At 40.1% G+C, this 24,311-nt stretch overlaps 2 protein-coding genes across 4 annotated transcripts; both read left to right on the top strand.

The window, feature by feature from the left end:
* Positions 1 to 4,397: 4,397 nt before the first annotated feature.
* LOC311062182 (phosphatidylinositol 4-phosphate 5-kinase type-1 alpha-like) lies at positions 4,398 to 16,794 on the top strand. Of its 2 annotated transcripts, XM_084081042.1 has the most exons (16): positions 4,398 to 4,578; positions 4,961 to 5,126; positions 5,702 to 5,736; positions 5,864 to 5,950; positions 7,831 to 7,961; positions 8,357 to 8,474; positions 9,302 to 9,454; positions 9,845 to 10,144; positions 10,714 to 10,922; positions 11,430 to 11,513; positions 11,618 to 11,666; positions 11,773 to 11,857; positions 11,945 to 12,118; positions 12,248 to 12,431; positions 12,917 to 13,001; positions 13,541 to 16,794. In XM_084081042.1, the coding sequence occupies exons 2-16, from the start codon at positions 5,078 to 5,080 to the stop codon at positions 13,544 to 13,546; spliced, it is 1,749 nt and encodes a 582-aa protein (XP_083937168.1). In that variant the 5' UTR covers positions 4,398 to 4,578; positions 4,961 to 5,077; the 3' UTR covers positions 13,547 to 16,794. The 2 variants fall into 2 exon arrangements, with proteins under 2 accessions (XP_083937168.1, XP_083937169.1); XM_084081043.1 differs by lacking the exons at positions 4,398 to 4,578; positions 4,961 to 5,126 and adding an exon at positions 6,383 to 6,414 and having other exon boundaries at positions 5,710 to 5,736.
* Positions 16,795 to 17,007: 213 nt separating this feature from the next.
* Positions 17,008 to 24,151, top strand: LOC311061369 (26S proteasome non-ATPase regulatory subunit 4). 2 transcript variants are annotated; one of them, XM_084079976.1, is made up of 10 exons: positions 17,008 to 17,090; positions 18,598 to 18,738; positions 18,907 to 19,021; positions 19,208 to 19,294; positions 19,490 to 19,558; positions 19,700 to 19,915; positions 20,708 to 20,816; positions 21,537 to 21,668; positions 21,773 to 21,825; positions 23,379 to 24,151. In XM_084079976.1, exons 1-10 carry the CDS (start codon positions 17,065 to 17,067, stop codon positions 23,547 to 23,549), a joined length of 1,119 nt encoding a protein of 372 aa, XP_083936102.1. In that variant the 5' UTR covers positions 17,008 to 17,064; the 3' UTR covers positions 23,550 to 24,151. The 2 variants fall into 2 exon arrangements, with proteins under 2 accessions (XP_083936102.1, XP_083936101.1); XM_084079975.1 differs by having other exon boundaries at positions 19,208 to 19,300.
* The last annotated feature ends 160 nt before the right edge of the window (positions 24,152 to 24,311 follow it).

Below are 24,311 nucleotides of genomic sequence, written 5' to 3'. Positions count from 1 at the left end.
AGACAGTATTTTTGAAATAGAGTGCTTCAGTTTTTGTTTCAGGGATTAACAGGCAGAGATGACTCTCAAAATGCAGCTGTTTAAATTAGAATAAAGGCACAAGGAGCAAAATATGGTGCTTACCAGTGGTGGAATAAGTACTCCTATTATTTATTTATTTAAGTATCAATACCACAATCCCAGGGACATCCCAGCACATTATAAACTCTATACAAAGTATAAAATAGGGCTTAATTGGTTAATGAATGTTTTGTAATAATAATCTAAATTTACAAAGTAACTTTCATCTAAAGTTTTAAATGCTGTGTGATTTGCAATACTGTACCTTAAGACATGGCATGCCAAATTGAACCCCGAAGCTGTTGTATTGGATTACTTATTAAGCATATTAAGCATTATTAATAATCAACAGCTTTTCAAATGCATTCTTGGAAATATGTGTCAAGTTTCTGAAGACTTGCAGGAAAGTAAAGATGACTGTTTACACTTATTCGTAACATTTGTACACTTACCTGAGCAAGGAAACCAGGAATCTGAACAAGGGACTTGTAGATTGATAGCCTTTTATTTGGTTTAGTGATAGGATAGAGGCCAATCAGGGTACAGGTGTCACATGGTGGTGCCCAGCTCACATATAAGTCACATGTGACATGGAAAACTCTCCATTCTGGATATTTGACAGTTCAGTGTCTGTATGAGCACTCACAATATTTGGTTATAATTATCAGGTCACCAGTGCAAATGTTTCCAGAGTAAAACAATGAATGTTCAGTTGTTCACACGATCAGTAATATTTGGTGACTAAACAACTAGCATTGGAGTAGTACAATTCATTAACCTTGTTTCTGGAGCCTTGTGTCCCCTGTGTGCGCTTCACGTCTCTGAATCTTGGTGCCATATGGCAGGCAGCATGATGACAGTCGGCCAAGCTTCTTTCCTCAAAATGGCACCACTTACTCAGTTATGTCGCCGTGGAAAAGACATCAACCATTTGGAGTTGTGCTACAGTGTGTGTGTGTGTGTGTGTGTGTGTGTGTGTGTGTGTGTGTGTGTGTGTGTGTGTGTGTGTGTGTGTGTGTGTGTGTGTGTGTGTGTGTGCTGCAGTGGACAACTTGCACGACAGCATGACCAGATTGTGTGTGTGTGTGTGTGTGTGTGTGTGTGTGTGTGTGTGTGTGTGTGTGTGTGTGTGTGTGTGTGTGTGTGTGTGTGTGTGTGTGTGTGTGTGTGTGTGTGTGTGTGTGTGTTCGTGCGTGCGTGCGTGCGTGCGTGCGTGCGTGCGTGCGTGCGTGCGTGCGTGCGTGCGTGCGTGCGTGCGTGCGTGTGTGTGTGACATAGGAACATAGGGAAACATTGGAACAGGAATTATCAGATCAAAGAGGCATAGACAAGATTGAAAATGATAGTTTTTTCTCTTTTCATTACAGTGGAAGCAAGCCCTTTCACAGCTCTGTGTGGGGCAATACGGTAGGTAACCAGAAGAGTGGGCACTTGAGAACTCTGGGCACCATTGTTTTTATTCATATTTATTTAATATTTACATTTATTTCATAAATGGTGGGCCAAATACATTTGTTATGATATATGGTGTGGTGAAGCCACCCTGCTCTATTGCTGTCTAGGGGAAAATACAGGCAAGTGAGACAAGTCCAAAGGAACACAAACACGTATGTATAACGGAAAAGTTGTAATTAATGGCAATACTTGGGGTTACAAATACTAAACAGGGAAAGAAAAATGGAAAATAAAACTTCAAGGTGGCCATGGCCAAAACAGCAAACCAAAACAGCACACAGCTTGATAAAGTTATATTAAGCAGAATAAGCAAACAGCAATTCATGTAGGGAACATTGTAGACATGGCAAACAAGTAGAGAATGGCAAGGGCAAAAAGAGGAGTGAAACTTCAACCAGGTTTACGGTATTATGCAGGCTGGGGAAGGCTGATTGCCAATGACATTCAGGTGCTGTCACTCCACCTACAATGTAATGTTATGTAACACCTATTTTAACAAAGAAATATAATTTACAAGTATACCATGAAATACTTAAAACTCATCCATCAAACAGTCAATTAACCATTTCAAATGCGAATACACACCTGTTGCAGATCCCCAGAGTATCCCGGGTGAGCCCCCAAATATGTTATGACTGCTATTGCTGTCTATGGGAAAGACAGGGGAGTAACACAAAGACAAACATGTAGAACAAAAAAGTTGTATTTATTGGCAATAATATGTGACAAATACTAAACAGGTAAAGAAAAGGGGAAGAATAAAACTCCAAGGTGGCCAAGGCCAAAACAACAAACCGCCATCTGCACCAAATCCAAACAAATAGAATCTAATCTTCCTGGCTAAATCATAGGGGGAAAGGGGATCAAAAGAAAAGGCAGTGCAGCTCTACCAGAAGCTTCCTTTCTCTATACTTTAAAGCACACTCACAGCATGATAACGATATCTTAAGCACACAACCATAAAATATGGCACACAGCCTACAGACATTATTAACAGGTAGAGAATGGCAAGGGCAAAAATAACTGTACAATAATATGATGATCACAGGAAAACCACTGCCAAAGTGCTACACTGCATCAGTCAGTCAGAGGCACCAGCTGCTTTAGGTGACTTTTTGTCTCCGCCAGGCCGAAGGCATGGCGAGAGAGTATGTTTTACTGGTGTATCCGTGTGTCATCCTGTCATTTTGTGTACAGCTAATCTCCGGCACCGTTGGCTTGTTCGCAGCGAAACTGTGCACACACACTCCCTGGATGCCAGAGCAGAACCTCTGCACCAAATGTTTCACATGGGCCTTTAATAACGCCACCAGGAGGCCGATTTGTGCAAAAAATATTACTCCTACAGATTTTATCCAAACATCATGCAAATCAGTACACAGTATCTCTATAGTCATGTGATCAACACGGATCTGTCCGATTTTCCATATTCCATCCTGATTGGCTAAGGTTGGCTTCCAAAGTTTGCAGGATTGGTCCGTTTTCAACAAAATGCCTCAAATCATGAACGCAGCTTGCGATTTCCGTGACATTTCACATGTACATTCCCACTAGGCCAAATCAGCCTCATGGTGGCGCTATAACAGGCCGATTTGCGTTTTTAACTATAACTGCACCAATCTGTGTGAAACTTTGCACGCACACCCTCTAGAGGCCAAGGAAAAACATTTGCCCTGCATTTTTCACATTTGCCTTTAATAGCGCCACCAGGAGGCTGACTTATGTAAAACACATTTTTGATATTAAGCCTTCAGATTTTATCCAAATTTCACGCAAATCGGTACACATCATCTCTATAGTCATGTGATCAAGATGGATATGTGTGATTTTTCATATTCCATCCTGATTGGCTAACATTGACATCTAAAGTTTGCAGGAGTGACCCGTTTTGAACAAAATGCCGCAAATCATGAACGCAGCGTCCGATTACGGTGAAACTTTGCACGCACATTTGCACTACGTTGAGGAGCAAATGCCACCCTTTTAGCATTGCCCTATTATAGCGCCACCAGGAGGCCAAATTTTTCTAAACTTTTTTTATATAACTCCTACAAATTTAGTCCAACCATCACGCAAATCGGTACACATTATCTCTATAGTCAAGCGATCAAGACTGTTCTGTCAGATTTTTCATATTCCATCCTGATTGGCGAATTCCGAACATTACTGGCCCACAATAACCTACCTGACCTGGCGGAGACCTTTACTCCAAGGAGCACTTTTTGTAGTTTTGCCTTGATTTTTAGAGCCACTACGTTTTTAGCCTCAGAACGGAATGTAGGCTATAATACTTCCTTAGATCAGACATAAGAAAAAAATATCTGTACTTGAGTGTGTCTTTCATTTCAATATCAACCTGTTATAATTTGTGCCTAATTCAAGGAATATATATTCAAGAATATGATATTATGATATCATATTGATTTCTAATATGATATTAGAAAGTTTAGAATATTTGGCGGTCCCGTTTTCATTTTTCACAAGATCGGTGGTTGTTGCAATTACCTGCACCACATACTTCACCATATGTTTCTCTGTGACAAAATAAACCCACAAAAATGTAACATGTAGCCTACGAGTTGTTTGACCCGGCGAAGACTAGTGAAAATAGCAGATCTACAAGCTCACAATGCAGTGCGAAGCCAACCTACAAGAGGGCTTGTAGATTGGCTATTTTCACAACTAATTCTTGTGAAAGATTTATTTAGGGGAGGGAAAATCTTTTGAAATAATATGTATTTTTATGTAGGATAACTAAGTAAGAAAAGGGGATAATGTACTCGACCCATAAAAATTGGTCCACGACTCAAAGGATGGGCCCCGACCCACTGTTTGGGAAACAGTCTTACACGGTGTCAGCTACTTCCGGTCGCCTTCCCGTCTGTTCAGGTCTAGCTCTATGGTTTCAGGTTGTGTGAGCATTGAAAGAGAAGCAACAACAACAAAAAGAAGAAAAGAAATAACGAATTTCCCGAGTTTCAACTGCTGGAATACCACTATACCGCGGACGGGAAACAACCCTCTATGAACCAATCGATAATACTATGAGAAGATGGCCTGCTAGTAAGTCCATTGACTGCTTGATTGTTTTGTTGTTGTTAGCTATGCAGCTAACTTGGCTAACTAAGGGATAATGGAACAGGGCACTGTAGCTGTACTACAGCTACAGCTGCTGTAATGAGCAATGTTACGGGCTTATAAGTGACAACTTTCCCGATGTAAAGCTGTAGTTTGATCTAGAAGTGTCTAAAAACCCTGACTTGCAATATTTACATTAGCCTTGAATCGAGTCGAGCAGCTACCGTTAGCTAGCTCCCAACAACTGGCAGAGCATCCAGCCAGCGTGGCTGCAGTGGTCAGCAGAACTGTGCTGCATCTGCAGATTAAATCATCTCGTTTGACTGTCGACAACACTGGTTTAATCAGCCATTTTTTGTGCATACAGGCCGGCCAGTAACGTTGTTGGTGAGATCGTAAAAGGCAACAGGGTCCTGGAGTCCGCCGGGCGGCGCCTGGACGGGACACCAACACCAGTGGAAAAACCAGTCGGGGCGGTTTCAGAATGGCCACAGCTGGAACAGAGCCCCAGGGGCCGCCGAGCTCCATTGGTAGTGAGTAGATCAACTCATATAATTTCATTAGTTACACTAGCATAAAAGGAAAGCTCAATCTTGTACACACATGCTATTTCTCGCTTTGATCAGGAGCCCATTGCCTTTAAGAGGAAGAGCTAAGTCTTAATTTATCTACTTGGACCTTGAAGACCGTCCTGTGTAGATAGATGATCACAGTAATTAGGAAAGTCATGTCCTTGTATGAACTCAGTCCAATATAATAAGCATAATATGCTACTTTTCTAATCCCACCAATGCCACCGTAAAGACCTACAGAGTCTGTTATGGAGGAGACTCTCTTCTCACAGAGGTACTGATTGTGCTGTGTCTGCATGCTTGTATGATTGTCTCAACTGCACTCTCCACTCACATTTGGATATTATGGAAACCATTCCTTTTCAGGCTGGATTTGTAGAGTATAAATTGAAATTAGCATTTATTTTATTTTATGTTTGTTCATGCTTTGAGTGAGTTTTGCGATTTGTCTGGTGAGGACACTGCCATGCCGTGTGAACTTCCTGTTGTTGCTTGCACATTTCCACTCATTTACATTTTTACAATTCTTTCTGCAGACTCAACAGCAACAAGAAAGATTGCATCTGTGGAGGTAAGGAAAGAGAAGCTGTAATTTGCAGATGAAACATAAAACTTGTCAACCTCAAATCTTCCTCTTTACAACATCACTTTTTACAAGTTTGTGTCTCCCCCCATGATTCTTTCATTTCTGCCAACAGGGGCCAGGCCCAAGTTCAGCTCAGACAATGAAAAAGACAATTGGTCATCGTGGAATTGATCCCACAGGGGAAACCACCTACAAGAAGGTGAGTGTTGATGAGTGATCAGTAAGACCTAATTTATGCCTTTTCACAAATGCATCATTTTTGTCAATCAGTGTTTGGTCAAAGCATAAACTATGCTTAAATGAGACACCATTGCATTTCACCCACGAGTCCCTTTGCTTCCTGAAGTGCTATTGGGAGCTATGGGCCCATACTACGTGTGGATATATTGACACGAAACAATGTTTTCAAGTTTGTGCATGAAACACTGAAGACAGATTATATAGATATAAATGGAAAAAGAGACAAGTAAACTACGTAACATTAAAGAAGGGCATAATCTATGCCAGCCTTGCCAGGGTTGGTAAACTCTACACTGGTGATGATTTTGAGAAGAAAACAAATAATCCTCAACCATTATTTTATTCTGTATCCGTACAGCTGAGCCGTCCTCATGCCACTCTTTCCTTACAGCTGCTGTAATCTGCTGCACCAGCAAATTGAACGTAAGCGAACAATAGTAGACAGTGATCGGTAGTTTAACCCCTGATGTGCGGACTCCACAAGCTCCAGTCTGTCCCACACACTGCTCGATCCACTCAGTTGTTGTCAAAATTATAATTTCACAAGTTACACAGAACTCGCGTCATAACATAATATCACTTTTATCGCTCTTGTTCACTAGATATGGATAGACAAAACCATGTTTTAAAGTTAAACACTAAACACACATTTTATGCTGATTCCTCTCTGGCTGCAACACACAAACACACACACATGAGATGGCAGCATTGGTACACTATACATTTACATGTATACGTCACGATAGCCTACGCATTTATTTCACAAAACACTGACCAAAAAGATGAGTGGCAATATCAACGGATTTAAAACAGCACACATATCTCGCCCATTTCTCATGGAAAAAGACGGAGAATGGACACGTGTGTGTGTGTGTGTGTGTGTGTGTGTGTGTGTGTGTGTGTGTGTGTGTGTGTGTGTGTGTGTGTGTGTGTGTGTGTGTGTGTGTGTGTGTGTGTGTGTGTGTGTGTGTGTGTGTGTGTGTGTGTGTGTGTGAGAGTAATGATTGCTGTGCAATCTTCTTAAAGTTAAAGAGTGAACGTAAAATGTATTGTAGTAGAGCAGAGACTGAGACGCACAAGAACAAAACATTTGTGTCTCAGTCAGTTGTGTGTGCATTAATGTTATTGTTTGTACACATGCATGATTGTGCGCTCACAACCAATTCGTCCCGCATTAAAACCCATTAAGACCTGAGGCCGATTCTCCAAATGCCTTCTAAATCAGTAGCTCTCACACTTTCAAGATTAAAAAAAAATGTTCAAAAATAGCAGCACGAAGTGACGTGCTGTGAGCTTGTATATCTGCTATTTGTGAATAGCCAACGCAAAAAATCTAAAATGACACAGATGCTTTCCCGGTTTTAATGGGTTACGTTATATTTTACGCAGGCCCGGCCTATGACCTAAAAGTAGTTTGACACCACTGACCTATACAATGCAAAAATGTAAAATTCACAGAAAGGGTTAGAATTTTTTTTCCTGATTCCTGGAATTTGTACAAATTCTGCTGATAGATCTAGATCTAACTGTTCCCTTGCTATGTGTTTGTTTGTATGATACTGCCTCAGATAACATATTTACACATTACAGGCCAGGCCTGTAATACGTCTTGTTGGGCTGTGTGTCGTTATAGGTTGTTTTGCTGATTAGACAGTGTTGTCATGGTTAAAGTCATCTGATTCATTCTGACATTCCTTGGCGGAGAGCACAGCAAGGAATTGCAGACTACTTAATTTGAAGCGGGGGAATTTAACTGACCCACTCTCCATTCTCTGTGGTCATGGTGGTGTTTTTTGTTTGGTTTTTCCTCACCTGCTTTTTGTCCCCCCTGTCCTGAAGACAACCTCATCTGCCCTGAAAGGTGCCATCCAGCTTGGCATAACTCACACAGTGGGGAGCTTGAGCCAGAAGCCTGAGAGAGATGTACTGATGCAAGACTTTGAAGTAGTGGAGAGTATATTTTTCCCCAGGTGTGTGTTCCATATTTACTTAATATCTCTGTCTGAATTTCGTTCTTGTTGACTATTTAGGTTAAAGCCTGACATCCATGCTAACTTGTTATCGTAGTTACTTTGTGGCACATCCTTGTTCTCCTTGCACTCTTAATTCCTTCATCACTTGCTTTAATTTTTTTGATAAGCGTTGGCATGGCACTTCCTCCAACCTTGCACGTTGTATGTCGCACTGCATAAAAGGGTCTTGCTAAATGTGGGTGCATCTTTAACATAAAAAAGATGTCCATGGCTGGTTTAATATGTGTCCAGCTATATTTACAGTGCTGCATTTATCATTTAGATGTATTTTGTTTAACTATCCCCACATGGTGGCTCATTGCTGTGTCTAAACTCTAAACATATCCTTTCAGTGAAGGCAGTAACCTGACACCAGCCCACCACTACAGTGACTTCAGGTTCAAGACGTATGCTCCAATTGCCTTTCGCTACTTCAGGGACATGTTTGGCATCCGGCCAGATGACTACCTGGTAACACAACCTTCTGCCTGTCATTCACAACAGAATAAACGTATCACAAAAGAAGAAAGTAGATCAGTGAAACAGTGAAGGAAGTGGGTGATTACTGTGTCCTACAGTAACTATGCAATACCAATTGAAATAGAGAGAATACAAAAACAGCGGTCTTAGCAGCAGTTAGACTTGAGTGAAAAAAGGCAGTTAGACTTGAGTGAAAAAAGGGAAGTGTGAAAAATATCTGCAGACCCGCATTCCATTATGTTGTTATTCAAGCCTTCAGAGCTCAACAGTGAGTATCCAAAACTGAATAGAGCGTTTTGAAGTTAAACATTTTTATTTAAGAAAAATATGTTTTATTAGTGATACCATTTGATCTCGATAAAAAAACAACACTGAACTCTTAATTTTACAGCTGCGCAACCATGATTTCCTTTTCTGACATGTTGCATTTTATAAATATACATTAATATTTGAATAGTATGAAACACTGTAAATAGGAAATGCACACAAACACTGAACTATCGTAAAGTTGATGTTTTCGTAAAGGAAAAATTTGCAAAGCTTCACTGCATCAAATAATAATGTATGTTGTCTTGTACCTTGTGTTTTATTTTTGTTTTTTGTTTTAACAATTATTAGTCTTTGTCCGAATCAAATTTATGGTCACAATTCATCTTGTAGTTGATTGCCGTGGTTCCAGGATTAAAACTTCATATAAGGATTTTCTCAAATGTGTTATCTGTGGAGTAAATAAATGGGAAAATTACTTATGGAAATTGTGCTATTAAGAAAGTGGGCAGTCCCCATTGTTAACAACACCTCTTAACTTTTTGTTACAGTATTCACTTTGCAATGAGCCTCTGATAGAGCTGTCAAATCCAGGGGCCAGTGGATCAGTGTTCTACGTCACCAGTGACGACGAGTTCGTCCTTAAGACAGTGCAGCACAAGGAGGCGGAGTTTTTGCAGAAATTGCTTCCTGGTTACTTCATGGTAAGAGATTAGCGGAAGCAGAACTTTAGATACTCTTTAGATTCTAAAAGATCATTTATGCTAACGCAAAGTACGGCGGGGGAGACCGGCGGGGGGTGGAGACGTCCGTGCTATGCAGACAAAATGTACAGCTAAGCTCTGAGGCTTAGTGCGGCGGACACGTAGAATTTACGGACGGCCCTGCCCACCATCCGTCTCCCCTCTGAAGTTGAACTTTGCGGGAGGATATATGGGCCTGAAAGCAAAATGTGTGAACGGATGTTATTTGGAATTTATATTGTGTCATGTCGTCCACCTTGTTCTTAAATACAGTCTTCTTTTGTTATGGTGATCTCTTACTTATGCTTTGAATGATGCACCGCCCCCATCTGTCCTTTTTCCCTGCACTAGAATCTGAACCAGAACAAACGGAACTTATTACCGAAGTTCTATGGGCTCTACTGTGTCCAGGCAGGGGGTAAGAACATTCGAATCGCAGTCATGAACAATCTCCTCCCCCGCGCTGTACGAATGCACCTCAAATTTGACCTGAAGGGCTCCACCTATAAGCGCAGAGCTTCAGCCAAGGAGAGAGACAAGGCAATTCCCACGTTCAAGGACCTGGACTTCATTCAGGACACGCCCGACGGCCTTTTAATGGAAGCTGACAAATACAATGCCCTCAGCAAGACCATACAAAGAGACTGTTTGGTGAGAGAATGCAGATAACGAGTCTGCCTGCATAGGCAAGACTTGAAACAGGTTGCTATTGTATTCCTTAGAAAACTGTTACGAAGCTAAAAGTAAAAAAGACACAATTTTCATGTTTGATTAAACTATTATTGATTAAAACTTGAATGTTGGAGAAATTACACATGGGTAGAATTGGTTAGGTACCTGTGATCAACTCTTAGGCTGATAACATGGCTGATCTTAGCTGACCAATAAGTACAAGCTAAAGTGCCACCGCTCACTGATCTGGCAACCTCACTGTGGAAGGAACTCAAACATGGAAGGAATGTCAAACATGGCCATCACAGATGTTGTGTTGGTCAAATGCTATATTATGGTCTTTATCACTAAAGAAAGGTCTTTTAACAGGGGGGAGCGACACTATGCCTGCGTACTCGCTCGCCTCTCATTGAAAATGAATTATAAGGCATTCACTCCCCTTGTGAAAAGAAAATGTAGTGGGGGTCCCTGCTTCAACTCTCTCAGCTAATCTGTCCTTGGCCTGAAAAATGAGATCATACTGCTTGTGTGCTTCTATTTCCATCCAGGTGCTGCAGAGCTTTAAGATAATGGACTACAGCCTGCTGGTGGGGATCCACAATGTGGACCAGGCTTGTCGGGAGCAAGCCAGTGAGGAGGCCGTGGCAGGGGCTGCTGACCAAAGGAGACCACAAGGCCAGAAAGCCTTGTACACTACAGCCATAGAGGCCATCCAGGGCGAGGCCAGGGGAAAGGCATCCCTGGATTCAGAGGACCAGTGAGTGGTCTTGATATTTTAATCATCTTAGAAACTGCAATATTGCAGTAACTGCTTATTCGTTCTTATCAATACCAGGGACATGACTCAAAGAACAAAACGTTTGCTAAATATTAAAACATGTGGCTGTGTTTGTTTATAGATAACTTCATACGTTTTTTTTTTGCATGTAATATGTTGTTTTGCCTGCTATGAAAATTGCACAGGTTAAATCTTGCAATAAATTATGATGTTGACACATGCAGATACAATCAAGTAGAAGTAGTAAGAACACACAACACATCTGTGCTGGCTGTTGGAATGTTCTAGTGCACCACCGTTTCAGTGCATTGCCTTTTTTATTTGATTATTTTGCACTTCACTTAATTACGTTGTGGTGTGAATTGTAATAATTGTGTCCCCACTCCTTTATGGTCTTTGGGGGCTTTTTTTTCTTTCTTTGTTTTCCTAAAACCTATATTTGCACTTAATCATGTTGTGTTATAAATGGTATTATTATTTGTGCAGAATGGGAGGTATACCAGCAAGAAACTCTAAGGGTGAGCGGCTGCTGTTGTACATTGGCATCATTGACATCTTGCAGTCCTATAGGTAAGAACTATTTGCATATGTTTTGGGCTGCGTTTGCCATTAAGTAGAACAGGATATTTTGACTCATGCCGGTAAGTGACCCAGGCTCCATGTTTTCTGTTTAGATTGGCGAAGAAGATTGAACATTCTTGGAAAGCGTTCGTCCATGATGGGGTATGGCAGTGTGAATTTTCACTCCGTTTTCAAATGTAGTCAGTCGTAGTCTGATGGATTCGTAAGACACAAAATTCATGTAAACCTGCCATCCCTTTCCTTCTAGGATTCTGTATCAGTGCACAGACCAAGCTTCTATGCAGAGCGCTTTCAGAAGTTCATGTGCAATACAGTCTTCAAGAAAATCCCATGTAAGTATGTACAAGAATTTGCACACGAGCACCCATACATATCCTCTGCTTGGGCATTTCTCAGTCACTGTTTTTTTGCCTCTCCAGTGAAGACCTCCCCATCTAAGAAGTGTCGTGCAGGGGTCCTTGTGGGTCCGAAAAAGACCAACGCAGTAAGCTCTGGACCCCTCCTATCAACCCAAGCAAGTACCAGCAGCAGTCAGCAGTATGTACTGCACTCCATCAGCACTGAAGCAGAGACAGATACAGAAGGAGACAGTGGTAAGAACTGAAGAGTACACTACACTAACATAAATAAAACCAGACTGCCATCAATGGTATAAAAAATATCTTCCAGTGTGTGTGATATTTCCATTTTTCACCGGGTTTCTACCTGTCCTCTCCACGCAGGCATGCATTCAGGTCGCCCTGACCTCCTTCCTAAGACATTGGACCACGGTGATGTCACCAGCAACACCTCTGGGTATTCCCCAGCAAATCAGACTCCTCCTCTTTCCCTGGAGGCCCTCGGGCCAATGAGAGTCGACGTGCACAAGTCATCCATCACTGACCCAGAACACAGCACCGTCACCAGGTAAGAGGGAGTGTTTCATTTCAAAATGTGTTATCCATCATTTTGAGTGGGAAGGGGAGATTGGTACATGGCATAAATAGACCAACATTGTGAAAATAGGCAAATATTCTGTGAACGCTATTAATGTCCAAAAATGTATATAGGGTTTAAGTCCTTTACCTACAATATTGTAAAGCTTTTACAAGCCATATACTTCATATTTTACTATGAAATATTATTAAAAGATCACACCCTGTGTGAAGTGAGTGGTGCCTTTGATGAGCCCCGTATTGATGTTGTCGTCAATGTTTGTGGACAGACATACATACATACATACATACATACATACATACGGACACACGGACAAAGTCATGTATAGGAGTGGTTGCCTTCGGCACCACTCAAAAAATATATATAGTGCCATTTTCAAAAAATGAACAGGTATTCAGTGTTGCACAGTATGTGAGTTCAAGTCACTCACACTGTTATTGTGTCATGCTTTTCAGTGCTGATGATGGGAACCTCGAAGAAAGCCTTGGTGCCGATGCAATCTCACTCAATGACATAATTCCTCACGCAAACAAATGTCATGTAAGTTTTCTTCAACTTTTTCATTTCCATGATAATGTTAAAGGTAGGGTAAGTGGTTTTCTTACAGGTAAATAGCTCTTTATTCGGATAGTACTCATTGCTATAGAGTGTTTGTTCAGTAACGGGAGTCTCCATGTCTCTCCAGCTCTTTATTTAACAGAAAATGCATTTCAGGTCAGGTCAATTTTATTCAATCAGGATAGAGAACTCAGACAGGATACAGATTACCGGTAAGCAACTGAAATTGGAAGTGATGACACAAAGAAATGAGCAGACAAAACTGGAACTGGAACACTATCAAAATGTAGATGATAAATGGGTACTCTCTCCTGATTGGCTGAAATGTTGTCACCTGCCCGAAAATGTATGTTACTGACTCTATAGCAATTATTACTATCACAATATAGTGCTTTAACTTTATAACAATTTTGTGGTTTGTTTTAACCAAAAAATATCACGTGCGCTACCTTTTTAATTATAGTTTTTTTTAATTCATTGCAGAATGCATATCTGACCAGCTTTGTGGATTTTATTTTCAGGTCTAGGGGTCATTTAGAGAAGTGGACTCAGAGAGGACAAATGGTAAATAAAGTCACAGAAGTTGATGGATTGTTGATACCATTCTTGGTATGGCCAAGACGATGCCGGAGTATTATAAGAAAATAAGAGACATTAAATACTGTATACCAGTGGTTCTCAACCTGTGGGTCGGGGCCCCCAGGGGGGACCCCCACATGATTTTTTTGGGGGGTCCCCAGATGACAGTGAAGTCACACTTTAAGGACTTTTAAGACCTTTTTAATACCTCAAGAAATAAAATGAAAAGACCATTACTGCATCAAAAGTAATCAACAAACTATACTATAAAAACGGGTCAGACATTGGCCAAATTGTCAAATATATGATGATGGAAGAAAGAGGCAAACAGTTTGTAAATAGCCGAGGTGTTACGAGCTTGTAGATCTGCCATTTTCACAATATGTATCTGTGGAAGCGAGTCAAACTAAATGTAATGCCTCTAATCCTACAATTCTAAGTGCTTGTCAGGGTTGAAGGTCCCCTGTTCAAATAGGATTATTTTGGGGGTCGCAGCCTGAAAAGTTTGAGAACCACTGTTGTATACTGTAAGGGAACAATAGTTAGCATTTCCATTATGCTGTTTTGGGGATCACTTTTCCAAATTGATTTCTCATTTGAAATTCCCAAACCGGGATCAATTACAAGTATGGGGATGTTTTTGCTTTCTTACTCAATTAGACAACTCTTTGATTAGTAGTAGACTAACATTTATGCTGTGGGTATGTAACACTAGGCTATTCATCTCAGAGTACCAGTTCCTAGTGCCCAAGGAACACAATGGTAAATGTAGTTTGCAGACTTCTCTTTTATTGGAAAAATCAGACCAAGCAAGCCTGCTTCATTGTAGCAAGTGGTCCTGGGTAGACATGAGGTGACTTTGGATCTAGCCTACTTCCTGTGAACAGTTTCCATTCTTACTCTTCCTATGCAACTTGTACTATTATCAGATACTGCTATGTTTTTGACACAATTCCACATTATCAGGAAAACTTTTCTGAACAAAATTGTATGAGAAATAGCTTTTTCACTACTGGCAGTCCATAGATATAAAATAGTATAGATAGCACTAGATAAGTGCCCTACTTACATGTTCACAGCTACCTACTTTTCTTGGGAACTCGAAGACGCTTATTGCTATGGATACCATTCAGTTCATGGCATCATTGAACAAATGTGACACAGAGGCCACCATGGATTGATTACTCCCGCATCTGTGTCTGATACGCACAGGGTTGCTATGAATGGAAATATCCATTCTATACTTTTGTATTTCTATGAGGGAATCGTATTAGCCTTCCCTCTCTCTGGGCTTACTGTGAATGCTAATTTACGATAATGCTGGAAAGACCGAAAATGTATAGCTTGCATTTGATATTTTACAGGCTTAATTAAGTATTTTTGAGACATTGTATAGCACCAAATGAAAACTTTTGTACTTTTCCTAATTTTAAAGAGACTGTGAAGCAAAAGTGTTAGTTCTCAACTCAGTCAGGCTATGGTTGTGCATGGAAGTGTGATTCATTTCTATATACTGTAAGATCTGATTAGAGTCAAGTGTGACCAAAGAACCATCCTCTGGAGAGCTGACCACAAGGGAGGTGATAGTAGTCTACTGTTATCCAAAACTATTTTGAACATATTGCCTTGTCTTTTATTAGCAAAAACAGGTAATGGGTAATGGTATGCCTTGTCCTTAAGGGTTGGAAGACAATGCAGCGAGCTGTAGGGTAAACAATCAAAAAGTGTGAACTTTTAGGATAAAAATGTCATTCATTAGTTAGGCATATCCCAGACATGCTGTGTTTAAAATTAAAGCTACAATCCAGACTTATTTTAATGAATAAAACTGTATTTGAACCATTCTGTATGGCAGAGGTTGGAGATGGTCTCAACTCTTCCACTGAGAAAATGTAATGCTGGTGTTGTTTAGAACACCATCTGGTTGACCATGTCAAAGTTATTTGAAACAGATGGCTTATTGGATTGGACACTAGATGCGCCGGCATCTCTATTGTCGTTTGGACATAAGTTTCAATATTATCTCTGTCCATCGGGAGAGAGAACGGACATTAAACTTTCGGATTGTAGCTTTAAAGTTGCATTCCATAACATTTATGTCCTACCCCAGGATTTGAACCTGGGTCTCCCCAGACCAGAATTTTACCACTCATCCGAGGGATATTATGTACATGAGCTTGAGGCAGTACTTCTTGTCAACTAGTTGGTGTCCTACTTAACACCAGGGTCTACATTTCCCAACCACTGCAGATGTGCTAGTTATATTGTATTAACATACTCTACCATACAGATTGGTTAATATACATTTTTAATTAATTAAAATAAGTTTCAGTTGAGGCTTTAATATTGTATTTATGTAACTTATCTATTACTGCTACTATTGTAATTTTGTAAAGCACAAAAGATAGGCCTATGCACTCCATTTTCTTGGCAGGTAGTATAAACAAGTCAAACCAGTCCTTTTAAACACTGATGAGATGTTTACCTATGCAATACAATTCTTAGTTTGCACCTCCCGAATAATGTCTTAATTAATGGACTGTGCAATAAATTAGATTTAGTGATTTTTACAACTATGCTCAAACAAAGCCTTAAGTTTCATCTGGCAACATTCAAAATGAGCCTTAGTTGCCCAATTGTTAAATACATCCTGTAAATGGTATGTAGCGGTTATTTTATACTGTTGGTTTTATATGAGACTTGCCAAACAATGCATTGTCCCACTATCAAGCAGAAAACAAACTATATTTTGTAAATGCACAAGTCAGAAGCAAATACAACACACTCAGCGTATGAACCAAGTATGTAAATAGTGATATTTATTGTCGTATATTTCAATATTCCATATTGTGTCGTCTGTGGTCTACAAGAAATGTATGTTGTATGGAGAAATTTGTTTGAAAGAACTTTGATTGGGATATTGCATTGCTCTGGAAAGATGGACCTGTCACTAATACTTAAAACTTATAACTATTGATATTGTGTGTTCTATGAAATCTAACTGTACTTTCTTTATATTATATCATATGTTTTTGTTGTCTTTCTTTGATATAACAGATATAAATGTGTATATAGGAATCACAGCAGTGCCTTTTTATTGGGTATGAGTTACCAGTTTTTCTTTTTCTTGATCTTTGGGAACTGGAAGGTGTTGTTCATACTGCTGAACCTGGATTTTATTAAAGAAAATGGACCAAAAAAAAGTGCTTGTAATTTTGTGTTGCCTGCATGCATTGTATGAGGACACAATTTATCATACAATTTGTTTTGCTATTGATTATCAATATATATATATACGTACACCATTTATCATAATTAAAAAAAAAGGTATACATTTTCTTTATGAGATTTCTAGGGTTAAATTCCGACCAATCACGTCTCGTGTTGTTAAACCCTGATCTTTCCTCTTGCCCAATAGACAGTGAGGTTATAAGATTACGACAGAGAGCAACAAGAAGTTTTCAAAATGGGGCTTGAAAGTACCATGGTCTGGTAAGGATAATACAAAAGCCTTTTTAATTGTGCATCTGTTGATAAGTGAGCTCTGGCAATGTTCGAGACATAGAATATCCTCGCTGTTTGGGATACTTTGAGAGGAAATGGCCTTTAGGATCGCTTGATAAAACGGACCATGACAGATTAGCCGCTTCAGCTGGGCTCCATGGACTGGCTGAGTCATGGTAGCTAGGAACGACATGTCAGCTATTGTTGTACTGAAATGATCAAACATCGCATACACACAGAGTTCTGTTTAATGATGATTTAGACCTTGGTCAGTTGACAGTTCCTTTTTGATTTGACTGTTGAGGAGACCGCCCGACACATCGGTTGACATAATAAATGTCATCTCTTGCTAACGTTTGCCGTTAGCATTAGCGGTCCGGTGTTCATGCTATATTAATGCTACTGTAAGGGGATTTATCCTTGTTTGAGATCTGTGTTGTAATGTTAATTTTGGGCATTACCTCACACTGTAAGGAATAAGGGGGAGCAGACAAATATATCTGTTCCTCCTCATTCCTTACACTGTGAGGCAATGCCCAAAACATTCTCATTATTACACAGATCTCAAACAAAGATACGTCCCATTACATGACATTGTGTATAAAAAGAAAATATGTTTCCCTTCTCTTTGGAGATTGAGGAAGGACATTGGGCGTTTCATTAATCCGTCTAAATATTTGCCTAGTTTTTAGGCTATAAAACATTTGTATTACTTTTGATTGTGTCGTTCGTTCAATGTCAACTATTAGTCCATCGTTATCAGAACAGATGGCTTCCATTCACTGCAATACTAGACATAAGGTGACCCAATTTAACCAGTGGTGTAAAGTAACTAAGTACGTGCACTAACGTACGGTACTTTTTGATTGATTGATTACTTAAGTACAATTTCGAGTTTTTTTTTTTACTTTACTGGCGTATTTTCAATTTTCAGTACTTTTACTTCTACACCACTACATCTCGGGCAAATATTGTACTTTTACTCCACTAAAATTATTTGAAAACTAGTTATTACTAGCTACTTTGCAGATATAAATTATTATATTATAAAACATACATAAGCCACTTCAGCCCTATTTTATACATAGGCTATTTGAAAATGGTCGATCTACAAGCTCAAGTGTCACATCGCGACTCTCGTGAGCTTGTAGATCTGCTATTTTCAAACATTTTAGTATTTACTTTTGAAACTTTTAAGTATATTTTGATGCCAATACTTTTGTACTTTTTACGCAAGTAACACATTTGAACACAGGCCTTTTACTTGTAACAGAGTATTTTGTGTGTGTGTGTGTGTGTGTGTGTATATATATTATGTATGTACAGTATGTATGTATGTATGTATGTATGTATGTATATTTATTATTATTTTACTTAAGTGAAATATGCGAGTATTTCTTCCACCACTGAATTTTAACTATTGTGAACGGACTTGTTCAAACTGTCCCAAGTGACGTTAACTGCTTGACGATTAGTATTTGTCTTTGGCCTTCAGTGTGGACAACAGTGAGTACATGAGGAATGGAGACTTTCTGCCGACAAGACTACAGGCTCAGCAAGACGCTGTCAACATTGTCTGCCACTCCAAAACTCGCAGCAACCCAGAGAACAATGTGGGCCTCATCACTATGGCAAAGTGAGCTTTTCTGTTGTGCCTCACAATTTGTATTGATTCAAAATCAATTCAAATTATCTGTTGATAGCTGAGAATCAGTTTTAATGGACTGCAAGTTGACTGGATAAAAGCCTCACATATATGCATACAATATCTGTGCTAATGCAACTTTGTTGGATTCTTATGCAGTAACTGTGAGGTCCTGACCACACTGACTCCAGATACTGGTCGCATTCTCTCCAAACTACACGCTGTCACGCCCCGTGGGAAGATCTCCTTTTGCACAGGCATCAGGGTGGCTCATGTAAGTGACGTGATGAATTCATTTAAGTTGTTTATATTACATATTAAAATGATGTCGCTTGCCAAAAATAACCGATTTTCTGCAAGCGACCGTTGTAAGACACAGTATAAATTGGGCTTTAGAAGACTGGTAGATCTATGTTTTCATGATGGCTTTTATAGATGGTTATTATTTTGCTTTGCGTAGCTCGCCCTCAAGCACAGACAAGGAAAAAACCATAAGATGAGAATCATCGCCTTTGTGGGAAGCCCTGTGGAGGATAACGAGAAGGATGTGAGTGTGCGTCATGTCTGCCAGATAGCAAACCGTAATTATATTAGCATTGGCTATTCATATTGAGATGTTGCACATTTAGGAAAAAATTAAGAAATGTCCAATGCCAAGATTGTCATGGCAATGACGACTCTCTCTATTTTTAACACTCTACCTCTTTGTCTCTATTTCTGTCTCAATCTTCCACCTACACAGCTTGTTAAATTGGCAAAGCGCTTGAAAAAGGAGAAGGTCAATGTGGATATTATCAACTTTGGAGAAGAGGTGAGAATGATTTTATTTCTCTTAAATGTTTACCACACCAGATTACATTTATTTGACTGAGAACTCTCTGTTTCTGTATTTAAATCTTAGCCAACCATCACATAATCCTCTCCATCTTCTTTTTTCCCAATTCTTATTTAGGAAATGAACACAGAGAAGCTTACTGCCTTCATTAATACTCTAAATGGCAAGGAGGGAACAGGCTCCCACCTGGTCACTGTCCCACCCGGGCCCAGCCTTGCCGATGCCCTGCTCTCGTCACCCATCTTGGCCGGTGAGGGAGGCTCAATGATGGGCCTGGGTGCCAGTGACTTTGAGTTTGGTGTGGACCCCAGTGCCGATCCAGAGCTGGCCCTGGTAAGATGGATGTACCAAAATATTTATAGAATCTAATTGGAATTCACACACAAATCCTGGTGATGTGCATTGAAGTACTTGGGGCCCAGACCTGCAGATATATCATTGGTTTATTGTTTTTCTGCTGATTAAAAGATACAAACAATTATCATCAAGTAAGTTCTAGAAAGTGCTACGGCAAACAATGGAAAGATGCTTGCATTCTTCTCCAATTCTATATATGTTTAAATAAAGAATGCAATTATAGCACACGCTGCGTATTGGTCCAGATAACGGCTAAAGAGAAGAATTCTGCAGGCGATATTAGTTTTTCCTTCCCGATAACCATAACTTGCATATTGGTCGATACTGTAAATTGTGTAATTTAAAAAAAAATCTAGCACACGTGGTTCTCAAAGTGGGGTCCTTACAGGGTCTGTAACTCTGAGAGTGTACACATGGAACCAAATGGACCTGTGAGGGTAACTCAGAGTTATGGTGGTCCTTGAAATTAAATGGTTTGAGAACCACGGGTCTGGGAATAAATCAAAATTCCATTAATGTGCAGCTACAAGTTAGTAAACTAATGATGTAAATAGTACAGTAAGGGTATAAAACAGTCGTGCAACATCAACTGAAACATTCAAAATATTACTGCAAATGAAATATCATCGCGGTAAATGACGTGGTATCGCCGATAGCGATACCAGCATTTTAGGCAGTTTCGGCTTTTCCGATACTGGTATTGGTATCCGAACAACTCTAGGTACGTTGTCCTCTGCCTTCAGTTTGCCCTTTGTGTGTGTCCTTCAGGCCTTACGTGTGTCCATGGAGGAGCAAAGACAGAGACAGGAGGAAGAGGCCCGCAGAGCAGCCGCTGCCTCTGCTGCTGAGGCAGGCATGCCCACACCCACTGCAGACGGTAAGATTGTGTGACATGCCTGTTCAGATTTGTGATCAGATATTCCCACGCTCAGAAGACTGGCATTTGGTGCAAGACAGAGCCTTCTCTTCTGTATTTGATTATTTTGGTGTCAGGGCCTACACTAGATGCGCTTTGAAGAAAGAACAGTAAAGATAATGAATTACTTATGCGGCCGGTGTTCCCACTTAAAGTGGTGACCTATTGAATTCTGTGGCTGTTTCTGACCTTAATAGTCTTCTCTTGGTTTCAAAGAAATTCATTTTCTAAAATAAATCACTGTTGGGGATTCGTAATTCAGCATGACATCTATCACCTCACTAAAACAATTCTGAGGAAAACTTTAGCTTTTTAGTCAATAGCCAGACACTAGCGACAGACTTCAAACCTTTTGTAACCCTGACGTGTATTTAAAACCATCTATCATATAAGCTTATATTTATAAAAATAATAAAAATCGTAAAATCGCTGTTCACTGAATCAAAAAAAGCCTAGTTTCATGCAAATCCAATGATAACAGCATAAACGGACAAATGGAATGGGCTGAAAATGTACCCCCTGTCCAACTCCGTTTAGCAGAGGTACATTTGAGATGACATTTTAAATAGATGGATGGATAGATACTTTTTAGATATTATGGTAAAGCCGTATGGTAAAGATAATATTATGGTTTTAGTCTGTGATTCCAACCATTTTTGTCATTGTCCTTGTTTCTACCAGAATCAGACGAGGCCTTGTTGAAGATGTCTGTGTCTCAACCAGACACCGGCGCTGCAGTGCTGCCTGACTTCAGCAGCATGACAGAGGAGGAGCAGATAGCCTATGCCATGCAGATGTCTCTTGCAGGAGGAGGTAAACCACAGTCATACACACTGTGCTCTGTCATTTACAGACCAACACGATGTCCCATTGTATACATTGATATATCTTTCTTCCCACTTGTAATCTGCCATCAGAGTATGGAGACATGGACACAGGAGCTCCTATGGACACTGCAGAATCTACCAAGGTACAATATGGGTCATCGTGGTCTACACTGCAACAGCACTTTGCCCTGGGTTTTTATTTTTCACTATACAACTGTTGGGTCTGGGCTTGTAATTTGATTGGCTGAGAGGCATTCTCATGCCTACAAAGCCAAGGTATTTTCAGAGAATAAAAGTGTTAAAAGCACCGTTTAATAGACTAGACGACTAGCCTTATGCTGTGCATCCTAATTTTAATTCAGGAAGGGGGTGAGGTTCTGCTGCCTTCCCTATCACTCCTGTTTCATTGAGATAATTCCCACAATCCACATGGCAGATGACAAATTAAAACGGTTAACTTAAGCGATCTCACATGGCAGTTATCACGTGTCCTTCAACGAGTGCATCCAGAGACAGTCGGTGTATGAACTTATAAATATCATTATCATAAAATGTATTTCACAATTGTTCTGCGCTATCAGCATATTATATAATTTCCATTTGCTCATTCATGGTGGAATAAAGAGAGGACCAGATGAGGGAAATAGCAGTCGAATCTCTGGCACCGTTGGACCGATCGGCGTTAATCTTTGCACACACACCCCTAGTAGGTCAAGGAAGAACATCCAACCCAAATGTTTCAAATTGGCCTCATGGTGGTGCTATAACGTAGCCCACTTATCATTTTGGCCTATAACTCTTGAACCATACAATAAAAAAAATTGATCATGACGCAACTCCACATATAGGTTCCGGCCATTTGTGCCAGACTACATTTTGTGCCATTTTGCGTTTACTTCAAAACACACTTTTTGCTACTACTCCTACAGATTTTGTCCAAAATTCACACAAATTGTTACACATTATCTCTGGGGTCATGTGATCAAGATGTATCAGTCTCCATTCCATTGACTATGACTGCTTTCCAAAGTTTGGAGGCCCTGGGTAGGCAACCTGGCATGGGGGAGACCTGCGCTCCTAGGAGTGCACTTTTCTAGTTGAAAAGGGGTTTGGCCAATTAAGGATTATTATTATATTACTGCAGTCTGTTGTTTATAATTGCAAACCAAATTTCTGCGGCTGTTTATACTGTTATGATGCTATTGACAGAATTTTTTGTATTTTACGGTGTAGCTCTCTATGAGCGTTCTGTGTGTCGGGAGCTAATCTCCCAGCCACTGGACCAATCCGTGCCATAATGTGTATGCATATATTGTATAATATATTTATTTAACTTAAATGGTAATGGTAGTCAAGAGGGCTCTGATTGGGCTGAAACCTCCAAATTTGGAGTCATAAGTCATAGATGACTGATGTCACAGGCTGGCCACATGAGTCTGAGATCTGCATTGGAGCAATGCTGGATGTGGATCCTGAGATACACGTGATCTTTTATTTTTTTCTGAAGCTAATAACATTGTAAAACGAATTTCATGTCAAATAACTGACAACGTTCATACTTTAAGTAGCCGGGACAAACCGGGATAATGCACAGTGAATTGGTCATCACTGCAAAATAAACCCCTTCAGGGTGATGCACGCTGTACATTATGCCTTGTCTAATGTCCTATTCTTGTCTGGTGTTATAAATTGCCAGGAGGAGGATGACTATGATGTGATGCAGGATCCAGAGTTCCTTCAGAGTGTCTTGGAGAACCTGCCAGGCGTGGACCCCAACAACGAGGCCATTCGCAACGCCATGGGCTCCCTGGCCTCCCAGACAGGAAACAAGCCAGATGGCAAAAAGGATGAGGAGAAAAAGAAATGAGGAAGCAAGGACAAAAACATACAGGACTGAGACATGGACGTGACATGAACAGTTGGCAGACTAAAGCCCGATTCATACTTCGTCGTGCGACGGCGCAGCGAGAATAGCAGGCCTACAAGCTCACAACACGTTGCGGATGCGACGCGTTGTGCTATTCTCGGCCGCTCTCGGCCCATTGTGTGCGACAGAGCATAAATTAGGCTTTAATGCAGGATTATGTTAATATAAGAAAAGATTGATTGACCTACCGTTTGATGTCCCTGCATGACCATACTGACAGACTGACATTAAACATCAAATATATTTGGCAGACATTTAAAAGCACCAACATGAAAGAATGACTATTATTCACAGTGAAAATGTTGACCACCTATTACAATTGAATGCGTTTCATTGGTATTACTGTAAGATATAACTTGGGCTTATTCTCAAAATGCCTTTTGCTTTCTTTATCCTACCTTTTTGGATAAATTACTGGTGGACTGACTGACATACTTTAAAATTGGTTTGTATGGTGATGACAGGTTTCTGAAACAACCAGTTAGCCATAATCCTGTCATGTCTTTTTGTTTTCTTTTGCAATAAAAAATGGTATATGGAAATTGCTGTGTGCTTAATTCATTCATTCATCACATTTTATACAGAATTGTTTTCCAGGATTTAAGTTTCTGATTACCAACCTACAACCTTCCCATGGTGTTTATGTGGAGCACAAATAGCAAAAATGTTTTTGCCATGGTCATTCATTTATAAATAAATTAG

The sequence above is a fragment of the Gymnoscopelus microlampas genome, assembly GCF_963454915.1.
Source record: "Gymnoscopelus microlampas genome assembly, chromosome: 15".
In the NCBI taxonomy this organism is placed as follows: Eukaryota; Metazoa; Chordata; class Actinopteri; order Myctophiformes; family Myctophidae; genus Gymnoscopelus; species Gymnoscopelus microlampas.
This window is presented reverse-complemented; position numbering and strand designations above follow the sequence as displayed.

Bases quoted from the DNA above. Each gene is read 5' to 3' on its own strand.
- LOC311061369 (XM_084079975.1), top strand. From the start codon at position 17,065: ATGGGGCTTGAAAGTACCATGGTCTG. The intron at 18,739-18,906 runs GTGAGCTTTTCT...ATTCTTATGCAG, and splicing joins GGCCTCATCACTATGGCAAA to TAACTGTGAGGTCCTGACCA. The intron at 20,817-21,536 runs GTAAGATTGTGT...TGTTTCTACCAG, and splicing joins GCCCACACCCACTGCAGACG to AATCAGACGAGGCCTTGTTG.
- LOC311062182 (XM_084081042.1), top strand. From the start codon at position 5,078: ATGGCCACAGCTGGAACAGAGCCCCAGGGGCCGCCGAGCTCCATTGGT. The intron at 10,145-10,713 runs GTGAGAGAATGC...ATTTCCATCCAG, and splicing joins CCATACAAAGAGACTGTTTG to GTGCTGCAGAGCTTTAAGAT. The intron at 12,119-12,247 runs GTAAGAACTGAA...CTCTCCACGCAG, and splicing joins AGATACAGAAGGAGACAGTG to GCATGCATTCAGGTCGCCCT.